The sequence below is a fragment of the Triturus cristatus genome, chromosome 5_1, assembly GCF_964204655.1.
Source record: "Triturus cristatus chromosome 5_1, aTriCri1.1, whole genome shotgun sequence".
Classification (NCBI taxonomy): Eukaryota; Metazoa; Chordata; class Amphibia; order Caudata; family Salamandridae; genus Triturus; species Triturus cristatus.
The window spans coordinates 166,366,772-166,386,812 of record NC_140587.1 but is presented as its reverse complement, the minus strand read 5'-3'; the positions used below and the strand labels follow the sequence as shown (position 1 = coordinate 166,386,812).

The 20,041-nt window shown below is 51.1% G+C and overlaps 1 protein-coding gene across 1 annotated transcript in view; it reads left to right on the top strand.

Annotated features, from left to right (window-relative positions):
- LOC146830538 (X-linked retinitis pigmentosa GTPase regulator-interacting protein 1-like) overlaps positions 1-20,041 on the top strand; it is a 429,819-nt gene that overhangs the window by 369,501 nt on the left and 40,277 nt on the right. The window contains exon 25 of the mRNA XM_085604749.1: positions 5,066-5,196. Coding sequence (XP_085460875.1) covers positions 5,066-5,196 — 131 coding nt within the window. The remainder of the gene's footprint in view (positions 1-5,065; positions 5,197-20,041) is intronic.

Below are 20,041 nucleotides of genomic sequence, written 5' to 3'. Positions count from 1 at the left end.
CAGCCACGAGGACCAGGGAACGTCGAGGACAACCAGGACCAGGAGGCGAGCTGTCCCACGAAGGCTCTTGCTGTCGGCGGCGTCGAAGTTGGACTAGGACTCACCAAGCCTTGGCAAGCGGAACCCACGAAGAACGGAGGACTTGCTTCTGGTGCAGACCAGGAAGGTCTGGGGTGCTTCTCTTTTTCAAAGAAGCAGGAGCCAGTCTGGAGGAGCCAAACCAGCGCTGAAGATTACGGGTTGCGTCGTCACAAAGGCCACTAGCCAGCGGGCAAGCAACCGGACAGACGCGGCAAGCAGGAAAATGCAGAAGGGCCCCACGCAGGACTCGTGGAGTGTGGGGGGCTGGTCTTCGGTGCAGATGGTGCTTGGGGGTGGGGCTTCTCAATCCCCGGTGCACAACTTCGAGGGTGCCTCAGAAGCTCCGCTTGAAGATACTAGCCACTTTTCCCAGGTAGCCGGTCCCACGTCTCTCGTCGCCTCCACGGATCTCAGCTCTGCTGTGGATGTGGATCAGGGTCGGAGAAGTCTGGAAGTTGGTCCCTCGTAGAACTTTAGCAAAGCAAAGGGTAGTCTCTTGATGGTGCCTGTTTGCACAGGGTAGCCACTCCTTGGCCACAAGGGAGATTCTTCAGTCTTCTTCTGTCGTCGAATGTCGAAGGTCCAGAGTTTCTGTTCAAGTTGCAGGTTCAGGATAATCTAAAGTTTTGAGGCCCAACTCCCACTCTTATACTAATCTGGGGGGCTGGGATACCTGCTAGGTCACGCCTTATGGGTGGGACCTGGGAGGGGGTGGTTACACCCACTTCCCTTTGTCCAGTTTCGCGCCAGAGCTGGGACTGGAGTGCCCCAGCGCCGGTTTGAACTGGACTATGCAAGGAACACCTTGTGTGCCCCAGGCATGTCTCATTCCTTTCAGCCCACCCTGCCCCAATACACTAAAGGCTGTCTGGAAACCTATTGTCCAGGCCTCCCTGGCTGGGATCACTCCCAGCAGCAGGAGGTCAGACTTGTGTCGTGGCAGCAGCATCCATTTTGTGATGCTGAGGCTTTGGTCAGAGGCTAACAGTAAAGTATGATTTCAACATGTCTTTCCCTCTAGAAGGGGGGAATAATATCCTCATGTCCAGAAATGGTATGGGGGTATTATTCCACAGTGTTAGACACCTTACACGACATGTTTCGATAAAGCCAAACCATAGTTACCATAACCGTTTAAGATTATAAGGCACTTTAAGAGTATATGGTAGGCTATATCATAGAACAGCTATAAGGACATGGTTCCGAAAGCTGCAGACAGGCTCAGCTCATGCTAGAGCACCATCTCACATGTTACCAAGCACTCTGCCTCCAGGATTGTTAAGGCCTGCCATAGGAGTGGCTGATAGGTACACATGTGTCTATATGTAAGTTAGGTATAGGAATACTACACCTAAGCAAGGGGTGATTACACGACCTTGCCCCAGCTGAGTGATCAGCCAGTTGTGTCAAAATGGAAGGCCAGGCCAGGGGTGGCATAATACATGCTGCAGCCCCTGGTAGGCCTAGGGTACACCTATGCCCTGGGTACTTAGGGTACACTGTACAGGGGCCAATAAGGTGATCCTATCCAAATGGGTTATGCACCTAAAGTACATAGTATCAATTTAGAGAGAGAACAGCAGGGCTGTGGGTCTGATTAGCAGGCCCACAGCCACATCTAAGTCGAAAACCAGTAAAGCAAAAGCAAAAAGTGGGGGTGAACATAGAAAGCAGACCCTACTCTCCTACACGGCCTACCCGGATCTGCTGGCACAGCAGCTGCAGGCCCTGTATAGCGAGGCATGGAGGTTGGGGCAGTTGCCCGCCTCCGCTCGGGAGGCGATAGTGATACCCTTGCTGAAACCCAGTGGGGAGGCGGGTGCGCGCACAGCATACCGCCCGCTCTCTATGCTGACGGTGGACTACAAAATTCTGAGCAGAGTTTTGGCGTCGCGCCTCTTGACCCACATGATTACCTTAATTCACCCGGATCAGGCGGGCTTCATTCCTCGGCGCAGCACGGCCACCTCTATCCGGCGGCTACTGCGGGTGATGGAACTGGACCGGGATGAATACCCGGAGGCCTGCACACTGTCAGTCGACTTAGAAAAGGCCTTTGATAGTGTGGAATGGCCATATCTGTATCGAGTGCTGCGGGAGTTCGGCTTGGGGGAGGACTTTGTACGTTGGACCACCTTGCTATATAGCGGTGCCACGGCCCGGGTGAAGACGGGGGCTACTGTCTCGGCCTCCTACCACGTGCGGAGGGGGACGAGGCAGGGCTGTTCCCTATCCCCATTGTTGTTCGCGCTGGCTGTTGAACCCCTGGCGGCTCACGCCCGACGGGGATGTGCTTATTCCAGAGTTTCCCTGAGGGGGGACGCCCACTATATCTCCCTGTATGCAGACGACCTGCTGATGTTTTTGAGGGACGCGACTGCTGCGTTAAGTGGAGCGGTCGCCCTGTTGAAGGAGTTCGATCGCATGTCCGGACTGAAGGTCAATTGGGGTAAGACATGTTTGTTTCCGTTGTCACAGGGCGGCAGGACACCGCAGGCGGGGGGACGAATCCGGTGGGAAGGCAGCTGTTTGCGCTACCTGGGGGTTAACATTTATCATACCCAGGCAGATTTGTTGGAAAGGAATGTTGGCAGGGCACTTCGTGGTCTGCGGGGTAGTATGGGGTTTTGGAGTACACTCCCGCTCTCGTGTGCCGGGAGGGTGGCGTTGCTGAAAATGGTGGTGCTGCCACGCCTTCTCTATTTTTTCCGCACACTTCCTATATGGATCCCGGCGTCGTATTTCGCGCGACTACGGGCACTTTCGACGGGCTTCATTTGGGGTCCGGGAAGGCGGCGGGTGGCGCTGACCACATTGCGGCGGCCACGAGCGGAGGGGGGCCTGGCAGCCCCCGATTTTGAATGGTACTATTTGGCGGCCCAGCTTCAGTGGCTCACGCAGGCGGTGGCCCGGGAGTATAGAGGCCCGAAGGGCCCGCAAGGCAGGTTGATCCCACGGCATGTGCTGGCTTTTACGGTGCTCCAGCAGCGACTGGACTTAACTCAGTTAACCCTGGAGGAGCGTACCCTCCGGTAGTGTTGGAATAGGTGTCAAAGGCGGGCAGCCATAGTCCGCCCGTACGCCCCGGAAATCCCCCTAGGGATGTGTACAGCGCTCCCGCATGGGGGTGATTGGTCCGGGCTAGCAATTTGGGAGGAGCTGGGAGTACAGATGGTAGGGGACCTATTCCGGGACGGTGTGTTGTTGTCCTTCCAGGACTTGCAGGATGCCTACGGGCTCCCACGGGGGGACTTTTTGCTTCATGCGGCCTTGGTGGCGAGCCTCCAGAAGCATTGGAATATGGGGCTGTCGGAACCGCCGACTGCAGCGGGTTGCCAATATGTCATGATGGCGGCGGGGACGACCAAGGCCATTACTTGCCTATATCGACGATTGTCAACGGAGGGCTTGCACCCTCTGGCTGCTCTGAGGGAAAAGTGGGAAGCAGACCTCGGGAAAGCGATCCCTGAGACCACATGGTCCACGCTAGTGCGGAGGGCCTGGAAGGGGACGAGGAACGCACGGTTTCAGTTAGTTCAGTTTTTCACGTTATATAGGGCGTATCTGACACCGGCCAAGGTCTTGCAATATTTTGGAGGGGCACACTCTCCATGTCCACGGTGTGGGGGAGAGGGGGCAGATTTTCGCCACATGTTTTGGGCCTGTTCGCAGTTGGGCGACTATTGGGCTGAGGTAGTGGACTGCTTGAATCAGGTGACAGACCGCTCTATTACCCCAGAGATGGGGGCTTGCTTATTGCTATGGTTTCCCCACACCCGTCGCACGAAGGTCACTAGCAAGTTCTATGATCTGGGGTTGATATTGGCCAAGAGAGAATTGACCATGCACTGGAAATCCCGGGGGGGGGCCTAGCTTTTTGCGGTGGAGGGCAGCGTTAGTGAGATGGGCGGGGGCGGAGGGTACGCTCCGGGTGCAGTTGGCCCTTAGAAGAGACGATGAGAAAGCGCTAGCGACGGCCAGGGCATGGGAAGCGTTGGTAGTGGAACTCCAGGGGCTGATATCTGAGGCAGGGGAAGGAGGGAGCACGTCGGATAGGCAAGAGGCGAGAGGGACTGGGGAATGAGATGGGATGGGAATGAAGGATGTCCCTGGACACATACCAGAGGCCTGGACAAGAGGGAAGATCTGCTTGCACAGAGAGGGATTGAGCGTCCGTACATGATTCCATTGGAAGGGGGGGCACATCGGGGGTGAGGTAGGGGACAGGGGCACACTGACATGGGGGCGGGGAGGGGTGGGAACGAGTTGGGGTTAGGAGGGGCGGTACTCCATTGGGACACGGGGACTCGTTGTGTAATGAGCAGTAATTGTTGATTTGGAAAATAATAAAAAAATGTTTCAACAAAAAAAAAAAACATGTATGTACTTTTCGTGGATATTCCCATCTCTAGCAACACCTCATAGAATGGAATAGGCCACGTTATAACGCATGCGTTTAAAACGCATGATATTACAAGGCAATCATTACAACGACCGAGTTGTTACGACGCATACCATTACAACGCAAGTCATTACAACGCCTTGCTGTCGGGGGTGCGCTGGAAGTTGGAACAGCATAATTTATTATTCCAACTCCAGTCTGTGCAACAGTAGGGAAGGTGCTGGATTTAAAATCCAACACTTTCTGCCCCCTACAGCAAGTTGTTGTAATGGCTTGCGTTGTAATGGCATGCGATGTAACAACGCAGTCGTTGTAATGACCGCGTTGTAATGGCATGCGTTGTTCGGCACGCGGGGTAAATGATGTTGCCCCATAGAAAGTGAAGTGGCCTTGGGTGTTGAGTGCTTGTGGGTTTCCTTATCATTGTTGGCACGCTGCAGTCCGTGTGGTGTGGTGCATTCCTCATGTTTTCCTTCTCTCTGGTCTTAACCTCTAGCTAGTGATGCGAGCCCTGGATGTGTAGGGATTGATTTCTGTTGACATCTCAAGCACACTTTGTCATGAATCCCTTCACTCCCGCAGGTTAAAGTTCACTGTGGTTAGTGAGCCAATGAATGAGCTGCAGGACGAGTGTGAAGAGGTTGGTTACGCCTACCTGGACTTAAGGCAAATACTCCTCACAGGAAGTGACGTTATGGAGCAGCTCCTTGACAGTAAGTTATACAATGTGGTTCTCCAGATACGTTAAGCTCAGTGGCGGTGCCTCTAGTAGTGCGTTGGGGCGTTGCCTTACTTATATTTGCCCTACCCCCCAATTAATGAGAGCAAACTTCTAACATTTACTGTTAATTGTTTTCAATCTACCCGCGGCAGTCCGCTTTTGCTGCGGGTCGATTGCATACTCAAGGCTGGCTGAGGTGGGTTCGAAGCCAGTGCAGGCCTTAGGGAGGTGTGGCCTACTTAACATTATTGACAGACATTCCGAGTTAGCCAGCGAATCTGAGCCCAAGAGCGCATGTCGTGTTGGACGGCTGCCTTTTACCGGCCAACCCAACATGCGCACTAAGGGCTTCCCAGTCGACTCTCCATCGACGACGCTTTAGTGAGCTGCGGGTGATTCAAGTCAGAGTCCCCCATCTCTGTATGAGCGCTGAGGTCACCTGCCCTAGCCAATCCAGTCGCTGTTGTAACAGCAGGAGCAGCGTCTGGATTGTTTTATAGGCAGGGCCTCTCTGGTGCAGATTATGTGTGCATGTGATTGAGGCAGCGCGTGGTGGGAGGAGGCGGTCTCTCCTTTTCGTGCTGCTCAGTACCGTGAAGGTTTAAGCCGGCGCAAAGACCAGCGGAGAACCCGGCTGGCAGAGGACAGCCACATTTGCAGGAGCGGGTGCGCTGGAAGCTGACCGGAAATGTTGGGTTGGCCAGAGGCAGAGGTTCGGGCATTGCGGACGGTAAGGTGAGAGTTTGTAAAATGAAGGAGGCTGCCTTGTTCCCAGTGGGAAGCGGGCCTTGGGGGGTGGTGTAGTAGGTTGTAGCTCGATGTTGAATTCATCCCGTTGTGGCTGGAAATAGCCTAGCTCCATTCGCAAATCGGCTGCCTCCCCTGCGCCCCCTCCCCCCCCCCCCCCGCCTCACTGTCACTCCATTTAGGACAGAGGGAGCGTAGGGCGTTCTTGGCTTCAAAGCACCTAAAGTTGAAAGCTGCGTCAGTAAGCAATAATACTGCAGAGAATATGGCCCATTCATGAACCACATGTACCTTGTGTGAAGGGCCCGACTCGGAATGTATCAACGTGCAAATAAAAACATATGAAGTATGAGCTCCTCGTGCACCGCGCGCGCTGATTTAAAAGCCGCCGGTCGGAATGAGGTCAGGGGAATGGACAGTGGTCTTATCTGCGGGTCTGATTGCCTGCCTGTCACGGCTCGAACTCGGATAGCTGCCAGCCCAACTCTGATTCTGTCTGTCAACTATAAAAGAGTATTTTTGTATGCAACTGAGGTAGTCGCATTATAAAGCGTGCAAAAGGAAATACATACCAAGTGTTTTATCGTGGCCAAGGTTTAGCTCCCATGTAGTTTTTACTACCCATGCCCCATTACTAATGCTTTACAAACAACGTGTTCGACAACTTAAAAGCGTGTCTATGGCAGAGTTGTTCCCTTCAGTTGAGACACACGAATAGCTCTGTCGCTATTCTGAAACAAACAGGTGCATTTCACTTAACTGGGCGATGCAAGATATGGCAACCTTGTTCCCCATGTGGCTGTGCAACAATGCTAGCAAAACTAACAGATATCGACAGGCAACACGGTATATACAACACTCATTGGGGCAGTTTGAATGAAAAAATCATTGCAGAATGTCTCAAACACAGTACAGGCCCCTACACAGGAAGCGCAGATTAGCCGGATCAGATTAAAGCTCTGCTTGTTAGCGTTTGTAGTCCATTGTCAGATGCACGGGCGTAGGGCAGGGGGCTCCCCTACTGCCACCTAAAAAGCGGGCAAGATGGCTTGCAGAGTTTACCGCTCGCCACTGACACCCACCGTCACTCTCAGATCACGAGTTCGGTTCTGCAAGGCCATGTCAGCCTTCCAGCCCTGAGAGGTTGGGACATACACCACCATTATGTTGGAGGGTGATAGTATCATTTTTTCCGGGACTGAGGGTGCACACACGATCATGCTGATTAAACCGACCTCAGAACAAAGATGCCTTTCTTTTAATGAAAGCTACCATTGAGGTTTGATGCGAAATGACAGATGGTGACTATCACAACTCGTCAGAAAGGTGGGATTCACGAGAAGCAGTGGGGAGTGGCTATTTCACAGTAGAGCCAGGAGCCCCCTAACCGGGGTCCAAAATGTTACGTTGCAGTGGTCCCGACTTGAGAACTGGGGTGCCTGGATCGAGTTTCGATATCGCCACAACATCCTGCGCCAATCTCTTAATCCCTGAGCCTAACAAAACAAAAATATGACCCGTCATAAACTTGCTGTGCCTGTGATTGTGAAACCAATGGTTATGCGGCATAAGGGTGACTTATTGGCTGATGTAGCCACTCGTTTGCACTCATTGCCCAGCACTCTGACCTCCAGAGAGCTTGCTAAATACTATTATTGTGAAATGTGGATTTACATGCGGGCGAGAGGGGACACTGCAAGCTGTTTCACAGTTTTTCACAATGGACTTGGGCTGTTGTGTCAGTCATTCCGTCTGACTCCTGATCCCTGGCCTCAGCCCTGGGTGCTGTCTTTATGGCCTGACAAATGGCTTGCCTACAGCCTACATAACACTCACTGGTTTGCTGAAAGCAGGCCCTGTCAAATGCAAGCAGTAAAATTCAAGCTATTTGTCAGGACATAAACTATGACAGGGCCTGCTTGGTGACAAATTTGCTTGAAAATGCACCATTTGCCTGCTTTTTCCCCCAAAAAATTTCTCGAGGGGAGAATCCCCCTGATCCCCTTACAGTAGTCGGGCTTGCTCGCTACAAGGCACTCATCCCAAACTTTTACGCCCCACTACTTTAAAATGTCACCAGCCACCACTGGTTAAGCTGCATGTGATATATTTGGCTTTGGTAGTAGTCAATAAAAATCAAGATGCAGCAGCCTGTTTACCAACTACTTAAGCAAATAATCCACTTATTTAAATTGATATGTAGGTACTAAAGAAACAGACAAGAACATCAGCTAGAGACGGACAGGATAGCTGCTTCTACCTTTGTGTTTCCCTTTTGGCACCCCTGGAATTCCCTCTCTACCTCTGATTTCAGGTCTTGAAAGCAGCAGCCAGAACCACTAAAGGAGAGCTCTTGGAGTCGCTATGTTTCAGTAGTTCCCACTTCTTGGCCATCACCTAGCAGCAAATAAGTAGGTGTCCTGTGACTGTTGAAGTGGTCCATGGTGATGTAACTGCATGCCGAAGTGTCTGTGATATCGCTTCTGCTACCCCTGTATTTTGGTGAATTGACAGCTATGGCAACAAATCAAGACTCAGATACATTTTCGCAGTGGTGCAAAGCTGCAAGGTGGACCAAAGCCATACAAATGAAAGTTCTGATCAACGTTCGCGTGAAACAACTCATTATCTATGCAAAAGGGTCATAACGGGACGGGAACAGCTCAAACACAGATTTGTGTAAAATCCTAAAGCCAAATGAAATCAGGCACATCGTATCAGTAAGTGGAATATTGCGTGATATTCCTACATGCAGGATGTGTAACTACTGCACAATTACGCATTTTGCACCTTCTTCAGGTACAAATTGTTGTGTCCTGCTGGACACAGTCTAGTGTTTCTGCCAGTCACTCCCCCGAGGGCTGGCCCACACACACCCCCTCACCCATCCAACACGGACGTCACCAGTCAGGTGACCCCGCTAATAAAAGGCCCCAAGTGCCCGTGCTCGTGGCTAGTTTTCAGGACCCCATATCCAGGTGTCCGTGTGGTCATTCATGCATTACGTGGGCTCAGAACTTAACACTGGCGACGAAGGTGGGACTTGCCCGCGTGTGAAGCCGCCGTTTCTGAAGGTGGTGTGAAGGGGGATGTGGGCGGCCCGTGTTAAGGGCACCCCCTGCTGTTGTCAGGAGTGGTACCGCACCTAAAGGACAACTCGTTTTTCAAAATCAATAGGCCCAAGGAAACGGACACTGGCATAGTCGTTCCTACAGCCTCACAATTATCTAGCATGAAGCGACCCCAGCAGGGTTCTCATTTTTAAAGGAGATGAGCTGCCCAGCATAAAAAAAAACAAAAGAAGCTGGTCACGCCAAGCAAACAGTAAAAGCACACCGAGATGTAACATAAAGTGCTACACCCTCACTCCAGAATTGATGAGACAAATAGAATAAGTGCATTCAAGGCAGTGCGGCCAAAGGGAGCCAAAATAACGAAGCAAAAGGAAAGGCAGCTCCAAAAAGAAAACAGGACTGAACCGGTGAGCATGCTGCACCATTCGCCCTTACCAAACCTCACAGCAGCACAGAGAGCACAATGAAAACAGAGAGGGTGAGGAGAGCATCGTGCACACTCCCTATCTGCCACCTCTACAAGGAAGTTGCCAAGAGTCCCATTCTCAAGAGCAGCCATATCGTAAATCCTAAGGAGAGTCAATGCACAACTGCACCCGAGTGAGAAAACCCAGACTGTTTTTAGGTCTCGTCTGAGCCAGCGCTTTAGCGCTGCTCTGGCGAGAGCTATAGAAAACGGGGATCTGGAAGTGCAAACGAGTGCTTTTCAGGCCCCCAACTACAGTGCATGTGTGCCGGGCGCGCGCACCATTTGGCAGCCTGCATGTACATTTCGCGGGTGCTTTGAACTTCTCAGTGAGCCGCGCGGCCACTGCGAACATCAAAGCGCCCGCGAAAGTGCACACCATTTGCCACCCCCTCCCTTATCCCACTTCCTGCTTGTTCCCCATGTGCTGATTTCCTCGTCATAAACCCACACTGTGTATTGCTTCCCCCCAATGCGCTCAATGCTTCACCGCCCCTCACTGTTCCTCCACACAGCACCGTGGCCTTCTGTTGCTCCCACCCCTCGGTTGCTCCTCACCCCTCCTCTTCCCATTTTATTTTCATTTCTTCTTTTTGAACGGGGGCTGCAGCCGTGTCTATGCAGAGCACATTACAGAAAACACAGGCTTCTGCAAGGACTTGTGAGGGGCTAAAAGCATAAATTTAGAGAAAATCTGACCATTAAATGGCACGTTTTACCGCTTTGGAACCGACGAAGATTTGCAGAATATTGGGGACAGGTTTTAGGAGTGTGGTCGCGGATTTATTTGCAGGCAGAGCACGTTTGCTTATTCGGTATCGCAAAGGCAGTGTCAGAGCATCTTTTGCCTTGGCGTGGTGGAGTGGCAGAGCTTCCGTTTCTGCAGCAGGTGCAGTGGCACCGAGGTCAATAGAACCCTGATTATTGCTTTCATTCACAGTTCAGACAGTTCCTGCCTTGTACTAGGGCCCATGACCATTGGCCTAGTGACTTTATTGCTGAAATTTTGAAACGGTATTTAGGCAGTCTGGCATTTTGTTGAGCGGTTTTACTTGAACTGAATGCTGGCAGTCGTGTGGGACATCTGACCATCCACCAGCGTAAAATGAGAAATACATAAGTTTTTTTCAACAATGTTACTCGGTTTGACAAGATCCTCGGTTTATCAGAAGTGAAAGCACATGCCATGTTGTTTCTGATGGCCTCCCAGTAAATGACACCCCACTACAATTGACACCCCCTCCCCCGACCCCCTGCGAGGTGTCATTTATGCCTTTTGAGATCCCCCTTTATTTAGCATTCAACACTGCAGGAACGTAAGAAAGAAAACGAGATAGAACTGGCGCGCGCCACCAGTAAACCTGGAGCGGAGCGCCCAGACTGGCTAAAAATAAGAAACGGCATCAAAGCAGACCCCGTGAGTATATGAGCTTGGCAGGCGCTACTGGGCACAAGGGTCCTTAGGGGCTCACTGCACCCCGGTATTGGCTGTCTTTTAGTACCAATCCAGTCCTCGGGTCTCTAGTACTATTCCGGCATCACTGCAAGTGTGTCAAGCAACAGCGTGGGGGTAGCACCCCGAGTCATTCTTAACGTGCATCATTTACAGTGGTGCCTGAGATAGAAGCTTCCTGAATTATAAAGTGAAAACGTTTCAAGTCCCATGCATGCGAAAGTTAATGCGATATTGCACTGGCTACCGATGCATACACACATTCATGCTTTTTTTCTTTTCATAAAGGGGCATAATACCTGTGTTATTGTCATCATTATACATGCCGGGTGCAGTGGCATCTTAACGTTTTTCTAGGTCTGGCGTGTCAGATTGCCAATGTGCTTAAAGGCAGCTGTTTATTCCGATAAGCGCCCAGTCACACTGGTTCTATTCACCTTGGTAACTATTGCCTGATGCACACGGAAATGCAGAAAACCGCGGTACAGGTACATTGATGCTGCGTTCAATGATCACTTTTGATGTGCCACGTTCAACTCACGAGGTACGGCCAGAGTATGGAATGAGCAAGACGCTCTCCGTTTTTGAGGCCATTACATCCACTACTGGTTTTAAGACCGATACCTTTTCGAAGGCTGAAAACGGCAGGTTCTGTATAGAAGTACAGAGGTGTGTATCTGGAATATGATTTTTGTTAAGGTGTGCAATAGGCGTTTTGTTCAAAATTATTTTTTTAACTTTCAGAAAGAACAAGCATTTGCAATGCAATAGGTCTCGCATTACGCGAGTATGCGCTATTGACATTGCAAATAACAATGCCTTTTATTTTCGTTTTCGTTTCTAAAACAAATAAAAGGCATTGTCATTTACAATGCCAATAGCTTAAACTCGCGTAAATGCGAGACCTATTGCATTGCAAATGCTTGTTCTAAAAGAGGCAGCGCAGATGAGCTCATTTGGATTCTCCATAGAGACTACTAACTCTCACGCCTGACTGCTAGGCCCAACGTTGGAACTGGAGGGGGAGAGAGGCGTGAAGGGAGAGCGGAGACATGGCTTGAGCACAGACCACCTTACCGACACACTCAGGGAGGAGAGACGGGTGCTAGAGCCGGGGCAGGCCTCAGATAGCTGGAGCTGTCAGGCTAGGGAGCTCCGAGGACGCGAGCGGAGTTGAGGCAGGGGAGAGGGGAAGTGGTGAAGGGGGAGATTAGAGGGGTGGAGGCAGCGAGAGCACACTGGCACACACGGGCATGAGGGAGGGGGGTAAGAGCAGAGAACGCCATTAAGCCGATCCCGAGTGCTGTCACACCGGGACAGCAGAGAAGGCGGGGAGTGGCAGGGAGAGGGTGAGTTAGAAAGTAAGCGCTGCAACCACTAAGAGACTGCCAGAGAGAGGGCCTGGTGGCAGAGAAAGAGGGAGGCTACATTGATAACGCATTAGGGCAGAGGTGTTGTCCGAGACACAGCGAGAGCTCCCTAGCATGGACTCACTCAGACAAACGAAGAGGGCAGAGAGGAGGGGAGAAATCCAGGAGTTGTTTGCACCTATATTTCACTGTCAGCACACATGTGTGGAGCACAGGGCGCCCAGGGGGTTATAGAAAGGTGCTAGAAGCTTGCAAAATAAGCTCACTAGTGCTGACAGACTAGGACAGGAGGGGGCAGAGAAAGAGATGTGTGGTCTGACGCAGAGTGGGGGCTTTGTGGCACACTCGTGCAGCAGAAAGCCCCAGGGGTTAGAGTCTAGAGAGAGGGGTCTAGAGAAGAAGGGTGCAGTACAAGTCAACTAGCTCCAGCGGAAAAGGGTGGGGCAGAGATGTGATGTGGACAGAGAGGCCGTTAGGACTGACACACATGTCCTACAGGGAGGGGCACGGGGCAAAGGGAGATGGGTGGCCTGCAGCGAGGACTCGCGGGCAGCGACACACAAGGAGGAGAGAGTGACAGGGAGAAAAGGTGAATGCAGACAGGCACCCTGAGGATACTGCCAGTGAAACACTCGGGAAACAGAGAGGTGCCAAGGGGCCTTAAAGTGAGGCCTAGAGCAGAGTTCAGTGGTGCTAACTCTCTAGGCAGACTGAATATGGGGGAGCGGGGGTCTGAGGTCACAGACCTGGCATAAAGGGGGGGGGCACAGTGAGACTAACACACTTCGACAGTTACGAGTGGCACAAGAAGGGTGCGGTCAGAGTCGTGGCCTTCTGGAATCTGAGGAGGCGGGCGACCAGGCCAGGTCAGTCCGCCTCCGCGGTAATTACCCAGCGCCGCAGCTCACGGCCTGGAAAGCTGAGTCAGATTCTGCACTGCAGGCTGCAGCGCGTGTTAACAATAATTTGCTTTTTAGTGTAAGCTGCAGCACGCGCCGCGCGATCAGCTGCCTGCCAGTAGTGCTACTAGTTAAATCTCCTGAAGCGTGCTCTCTTCAATAAGGTTGAACAGGAATTCACATAGACCAGGAACCTTCACTCTTTCTGTAGATGTATTGTAGATAACAGGATACACAGGTATACAGATGTAGAGGGCTCAAGGTGGTGGCTCCAACTGCCTGTAAAGCCATTCCAGTGCCTGGCCCAAATATTCTAACCAAGTATTACATAGACTACATTGACAAGTACAAAGTAACATTCCAACAGTTTTATATAAAGAAAGTGCACTGAGAAACAGTGCACAGACACCACATCTCCCTTGCCAGTTTCAGACTACCTTTAAATGTAGAAAGTTGATGATGCTATTATTGTTCATAAACCACTTGGACACATGCACCCCGCGGGTGCGACTTTTTGCACACTGGCTCTTAGACTCAAGCGGGTCTCAGCATAGGGGCACAATGCAAAAAGGCGCAGCCAGAGCTGCGTGGGTGGGTTTTCTGTAGTCCTGAGTTTACTGTTTAAGGTGTACAAAAGCTCCTCGCAGAGGGCTAGCAGGTGCCACCGGAGGGGGCTGAAGTTATGCGAGTGTGACATCCAAACTTTGCCAGTGGCGTGTCCAACCTTGAATGTGCAGATAACAAAGTGTATTTGAAAAGCGCGCATTCACCCAATTGTATCTTTGTGCTGAATAACAGATGTTTATCGTTACCCAACTCAATGGAACTCATTTTATCGACCTCAGAAGGATAAAAGGCCTGCCGGAATTTGAACCTGTGACCACAAGAACACAGGCCCCCACAGTGGATGTATTAATCCACTAAGCCTCCAGTCCCGGCTTTGGTTACTTAAGGGGGCATGGACTAGGGTGTAAATAAGGAACCAGCAGGGCCATGCACGTTTACGAAGTGGGTAGAAAAGGGGTGGGAAAGGCACAACGCACTATGCACCGGTCACAAAGCCTTAACACTGACACTGCGCACGTGTAGGGTCTGGGGACTCACTCAGCCAGGAGCCTGCCAATCTACTCATTCTGGAGATTTTTTGGGCATAGTCCGGAATATTTCCGCAAAACCACAAAAAACGAATACATCGGTTCAATCTCACCAGTGAAATGTAAACCTCGCAGACGTAATCTATACCTTGTTAATGCAGACCTTTGGGAATATCTAGTGAGGACGTTGTCCGTTCATTGCCTGTGATGTCATTGTGGGCTCTGCTGACATCTGATCCGGCCATCATCGAGTACAGAGACATGCACCCACCCTAGCAAGAACCACCTCGTGGTGAGAGGGGCTCGGATGCATTCCCCGGTGAGGCCTTGACACTGGAAACAGAAACATTCCTCCATCCAGACGCACACACCTCTTTTGAGGTTTCCAAAAATGAACGGAGACCCCCTACTGTTCCAGCAATATCTCCTAGGACGATTTGTGCTATTGAAAACCTAGGATTCCAAGTTTAAAGCGCTTTTGTCCGATTGCATCACATATATTTGCACATACTCGTCCTTTATATAAAGCGCTTGTCTTGGTCACAAGTGGGTCTGGTAGGCACTAAATGAAACTACAAATAAATGATGAACGCGACAAAGAGTAAGGAACGGTAGCTGGCCGGGGCCCTCCCTCGTGTGCATTAGCGACTCCGAGTTTGAGAGAACCTGGTTTTTAGGTCTCGCCTAGCTATTGCGATAGCAATCGCTATGCGAGACTCTAGTAATGGGGCTCCCAAAAGTGCTCCCAAAAGCGGATTGCATGGCGAGCACGCGCACAATAACGTGCATCGTGCCGCCATGCAATCCGTTTGGCATCGTACTTCAAAGGGTCCGCTCCCCCGCCTGGAATGCGCTCCCCCGCCCGGAATGCGCTCCCCCGCCCCCGTCAAGCGCGCGCCACGCTCCGCCAGGCTTGTTAGATACAAACTAATGATTCCTCGCTCACAGCCAATAACTGTGATACCCAGCATCGCACTTTCGTTTTAAAGTGGCCATCTTTCGGCAGTGCGATGGCAACATACAGAAGGAAAACGTGAGATATAGTTCATTCATGTGCTAAGTGTGTATCTAAATTTTCTCGTTTTGTTATTTCTACTTCTCATCAAATTATTTCTGTTAAATGTAGAAGTAATATTCTGGCTGCTTAGAACAAGATACGTTCATGTCTAATATGGTTGCCAGGTGACGAGCCATTGCTCTTGGCTTTAGGGTGGGGCTCGGCATTTCCTGGTTCGATGCTGGCGGAGTTCTTTCCCTGTTTTAAGGGGGTTATTAGCGTACATCCATTTTGGCAGCCGTCGTGTTCAGTTTCTAGCTGCTGCGCAAAGGTGACTTGCAGGTGAGAATGATTTTACTTATTTCTTGGGGCTACGTCACACGGATGCTGTTTGTGGTGACAGGATACATGCTACCGGTTGCTTGAATTAGTTGAAAGAACAACCCCCACTCTGGTGGGGTGGCGGTGCGTCCAGGGCTTAATTTTGGCTCGCTGCTGCACCCTTCCGACCACTCCATCGTTTCGCACATCGCCGTTTGTTTGGTGTTCTTTAAACATCCTTATAAAAAAATCAAAGACTATTTTCTTCTGAGACGTGAGTCCAGATTAAGAAAGCATCAAGGAACAGCAGATGTTAAGTATTCGAGCAGTGGTGTTCCTTTGGTCATGGGACCCGCAGACATTTGCCTTGTTTTGGTAGGTACGGTGGACTGGGGAGTAAAAACTTTGTTTTTTCCTCTAGAAGAAAACACTTTCATACCAACCTGATTGCCGTATATAGCAAGGGGTCTGATTCGGAAAGAACAGTGGTTTGCACGGCTGTAGTCAGTTACTAAGACCGGCACACAGACATACGATAGTGATGCAGAGCAATTTCTTGTACCTGGGGAAAAACACCAAACTATTGCATGTTAAAAAAAAAAAGTCAAAATTATGTATTAGTTCTCAGTGAAAATTGCAGATTTAAATGTGTCAAACAAGTTAACCTTACATTCTTAGGTCTAACATTAGCCTATACCTTTTGATGTTACTAAAGCGCTCTGATACGTACGGGTCTAGCTAGCGCTATATAAAACTTTTAAAATAAATAAAATCCATATAATGTACTTACTTAAAAGGGTTTTCAGCCACCTCTCTTCTCCTAGTGGACTGTTGATGTGTCGTTTATTTTTTGCTTCCACCCACTACAGCGTGGGGCAATGGGTCTGATTAATCCTCTGTTTAACGTCACTTTGGGTGACTGCATTTTGAAGGGCCAGTGGCATCCCTTTGTCGTCCCTAACTGTTAAGTCACAGGGGCTTTTTCTTAGTATGGAGGAATGGGACCTGTGATGAAAAACTTGTGTGCCACTGCCACCCACCTTGACATGCTGCTCAATTGCCTAACCCCCCTGGATGATCTGTAGGCTGAGGCTAATTGACTTGCCCAACCGGGGCTAGCCATCTGTAACTTCCTTATGAAGCCAATTGGACCTGTTAACCCCCGGGTCCAAGTGGTTTCAATCCTCCTGGAGAAAGTCCTCGGCAAACTTGCATAGGCGCTCAAACTTAGAGGCCCTGTGTAGCAAGTGTAAGGAGATTAAAACCGAGTCCCGGGGGAGGCTGCTACAGTCTTGTTTTTATAGCATGGGCACATTTGGTGTGGAGTCTCATATTCTACTCCGTAGTTCGCCCTCCATGTGGAACAGAAGTGCATGGTTTATACAATTAAATGTAAACAATTTGTTGTCCGATCCAAAAGGCTCATTTACCTAATGATTTGCCCCGCATCTTTATTTATTGATTTCAAAACGGCGACGCTTTGACTTTAAGCTCGCCTTTCATTGATTAAAGCAGAGTTGCTTTCACAACGTATTTACTTCTCTTTATTTCACACTGGCAAACCAATTGATTTGCTTTTCCGAAACTGCTGGGCCGGCAGCTGGTTGTTCTCCAGTACCCAGATCACCCCCACCCTTCCTCCCACCCCGCTGTTCACTTGCTCTCATGTCCCAGCATTTCATCTCCCACCCTGAACCACTTCCCTTCCCGCTGTCTCCTGAGCGCCGATTGATTGATTTACAGCCTCAATATAGCTTTAACTCTAGTATACTTAAAAAAAAAAGCTACACTGCAAACAAAACATGTGTAAAAACATTACCACTACTTCATTGCTGTCTCTCTGCTCTTACTGTCACCTTTTTCACATCGTCACACTGTACCTCCTCTTTACCAGAGGCGCTCAGTTTATTAGTGGACTCCTCCTTTCACCTCAGCCTTTAACTGTCTTCTAATGGCACTACCCTCCGTTACTTCATGGCCTACCTCTCCCCTCTTCATTCTGTCACTCCTTTCACCAGAGTCTCTCGGTTCCTCAGCCTGTCCCTCTTTTCATACCAGCCTTTTAGTTCCTCCATCTTATCCATTCAGTCTCTATGCGGCTCTTCCACCAGTACTTCATAGCAGTCTCTTCTCTCTCCTTGTCACACTGTCCCTCCTTTAGGCTCGCTCTTTTTATTGCCCATTAACTTGTTCTCCAGCGTCGCAAGCTCATACCATACCAATAGCACTATGCAAATATATTTACTCTACTGCAAATACAAAAGCACAAGTAAAAAATATTGTCCTTTTCTTTTCTTTTTTTTTTTTTTTTTTGAACCGTTTATTGCAATCTCAAATAGTTACAGGTATGGGCCTACAACTGTCTGGCCGGCCGCTAGAGTGGCAGAAGCATATGACATATATACAGAAAAATCTCTTGGCGGTGCAAAAAGGTAAATCAGGAGATATCAGTAGTGCAGGCCACATAACTCCAAACCCACAATACGGTTTCCTTTTGTCGAAACACAACAACACAAAAAACCACACCCGCAAGGCAACCCGCAATCCCAAGTGACAGCACGCGCTCCTTAAGTGGGGGACCCCAACCAATCGCCAAACTCTGAAGAGGGGAATGAGAACAGATCAGGGACTGGGGAACCACGTGCCCGTGGCTGGGGGAGGGGGTCGGCTAGGGGGACGGAGCTGGTGAGGCAGCCGGCAGCAGTGGCGGCTCGCAAATACCCCCGCGATAGGCGTTCCAGGGGCCCCAGATTTTCACCCACGCCCCAGGCTTACCCCTCGCAACATACACCACCTTTTCACGAAACATACACCAATCCATGTGTTCTTTCCAGGCCGACACCGCCGGGGGCCTCTGGGATCCCCACAATTGAGCAATGTCACGCTTAGCTATCATGTATCCCAGAGTCACCCACCGCGTCTGCGGAACCGAGTAGTCAGTTGGCTCCCACACATTCAGCAAGCATCTCCTCGCTTCAGGCAACAGCGCGACACGCGTAACCACTCGCAGGACCTCGTGCACACCACGCCAGAATCGCTCCACCTTTGGGCATTCCCACAGAATATGCAAGAAAGTTGCCAAAGCACCACAGCCACGCTTACACAGTCCATCCTCAGCAAAGCCCATACGTAGAAGCCTTGGCCCCGTCACGTAAACCCGGTGGAGGATCTTAAGCTGGACGAAGCGAAGGCGAGCCGGGATGGCCACCTCCTTCGGAGAGGCCACCGCGGAAATCCAGTCCTCGTCGTCCAATTCCAGCCCATCGGCAACCCAGGCCTCGCGGAGGCCAGTCAGCAGGCCCGATCGGTCGTTGATCAGTTTTTTATATATAAGGGAGATCGTGCTGTCTGGGACATGGCCATCCAGCACTCTGTCCTCCAGGGGGGAAGACTCCGGAATGGACGCGACATCCGGGAAGACGGAGCCCAGCGCGTGGCGGACTTGTAAGTACCGAAAGTACTCACTGCCTTGCAACTGAAACTCCGTCTGCAGCGTCTCGAAAGTTTTGAATCCCCCCCTCGTCCAGAGATCTCCCACTGTGCTGATGCCGATCGTGTCCCACTTCTCGAAGCCCTTCGAGGTCCACAGGGAGCCCAACCTCGCAGACGCATATAGCGGTGACGCCCGGGTCAAACGGTCCTTCCACCCCATAGCTGCGTTAGCCGCGTGCCATACACGCACCATGACACGCGTCGGTCCCGTCAGGCGAGGGTCCGGCGCACCAGAGTAGAGCGCTCGATTGTAGTCGCCACCGGGCAGGAGCATCTTGTCCATTTCAAATGCCGGGTTCAGGGCGGGCCCGTAAAGGCCATGATTAATCGCAGCTAGCTGGGAGGCCCAGTAATACCGTTTAATATCCGGGAGGGCAACCCCCCCATCGTACCACGGGAGCGTCAATTTAGCCAAGGCAATACGTGGCCTCCCGTCCCAGAACAGGCGACGCTGCAAACTCTCCACCTCACGGAAGTAGCGCGCCGGGACCAAGTCCATAGTGTTCTGGAGAGCGTACAGAAAGCGCGGCAACGACATCATCTTAAACAAGGCCGCTCGGCCGAGCGGCGAAAGCGGCAGACGCCGCCAACGCACCACGTCCTCCTTCAAGCGCTGGAGGGGGGGCAGCAAATTCCGCTCGTAGCGGGCCTCCGGGTCCAGAGTAATATATATACCCAGGTACCGAAATCCCTGGGAGGCAATCTGGATCGGACAGTCCCGTGGTAGGACCGGAGCCTCCCCGGCAAGCACATATACACAGGATTTCGCCCAGTTGATGACGAGGCCTGAGTTGCGACCGAATGAGCGCAAAACATCAACTAGGACGATCAGTGATTTACGCGGGGAGGCGAGATATAGAAGGATATCATCAGCGTAGAGGGACACACGGTCCTCATGCTCGGGGGTCCAGCGGAGACCACGGA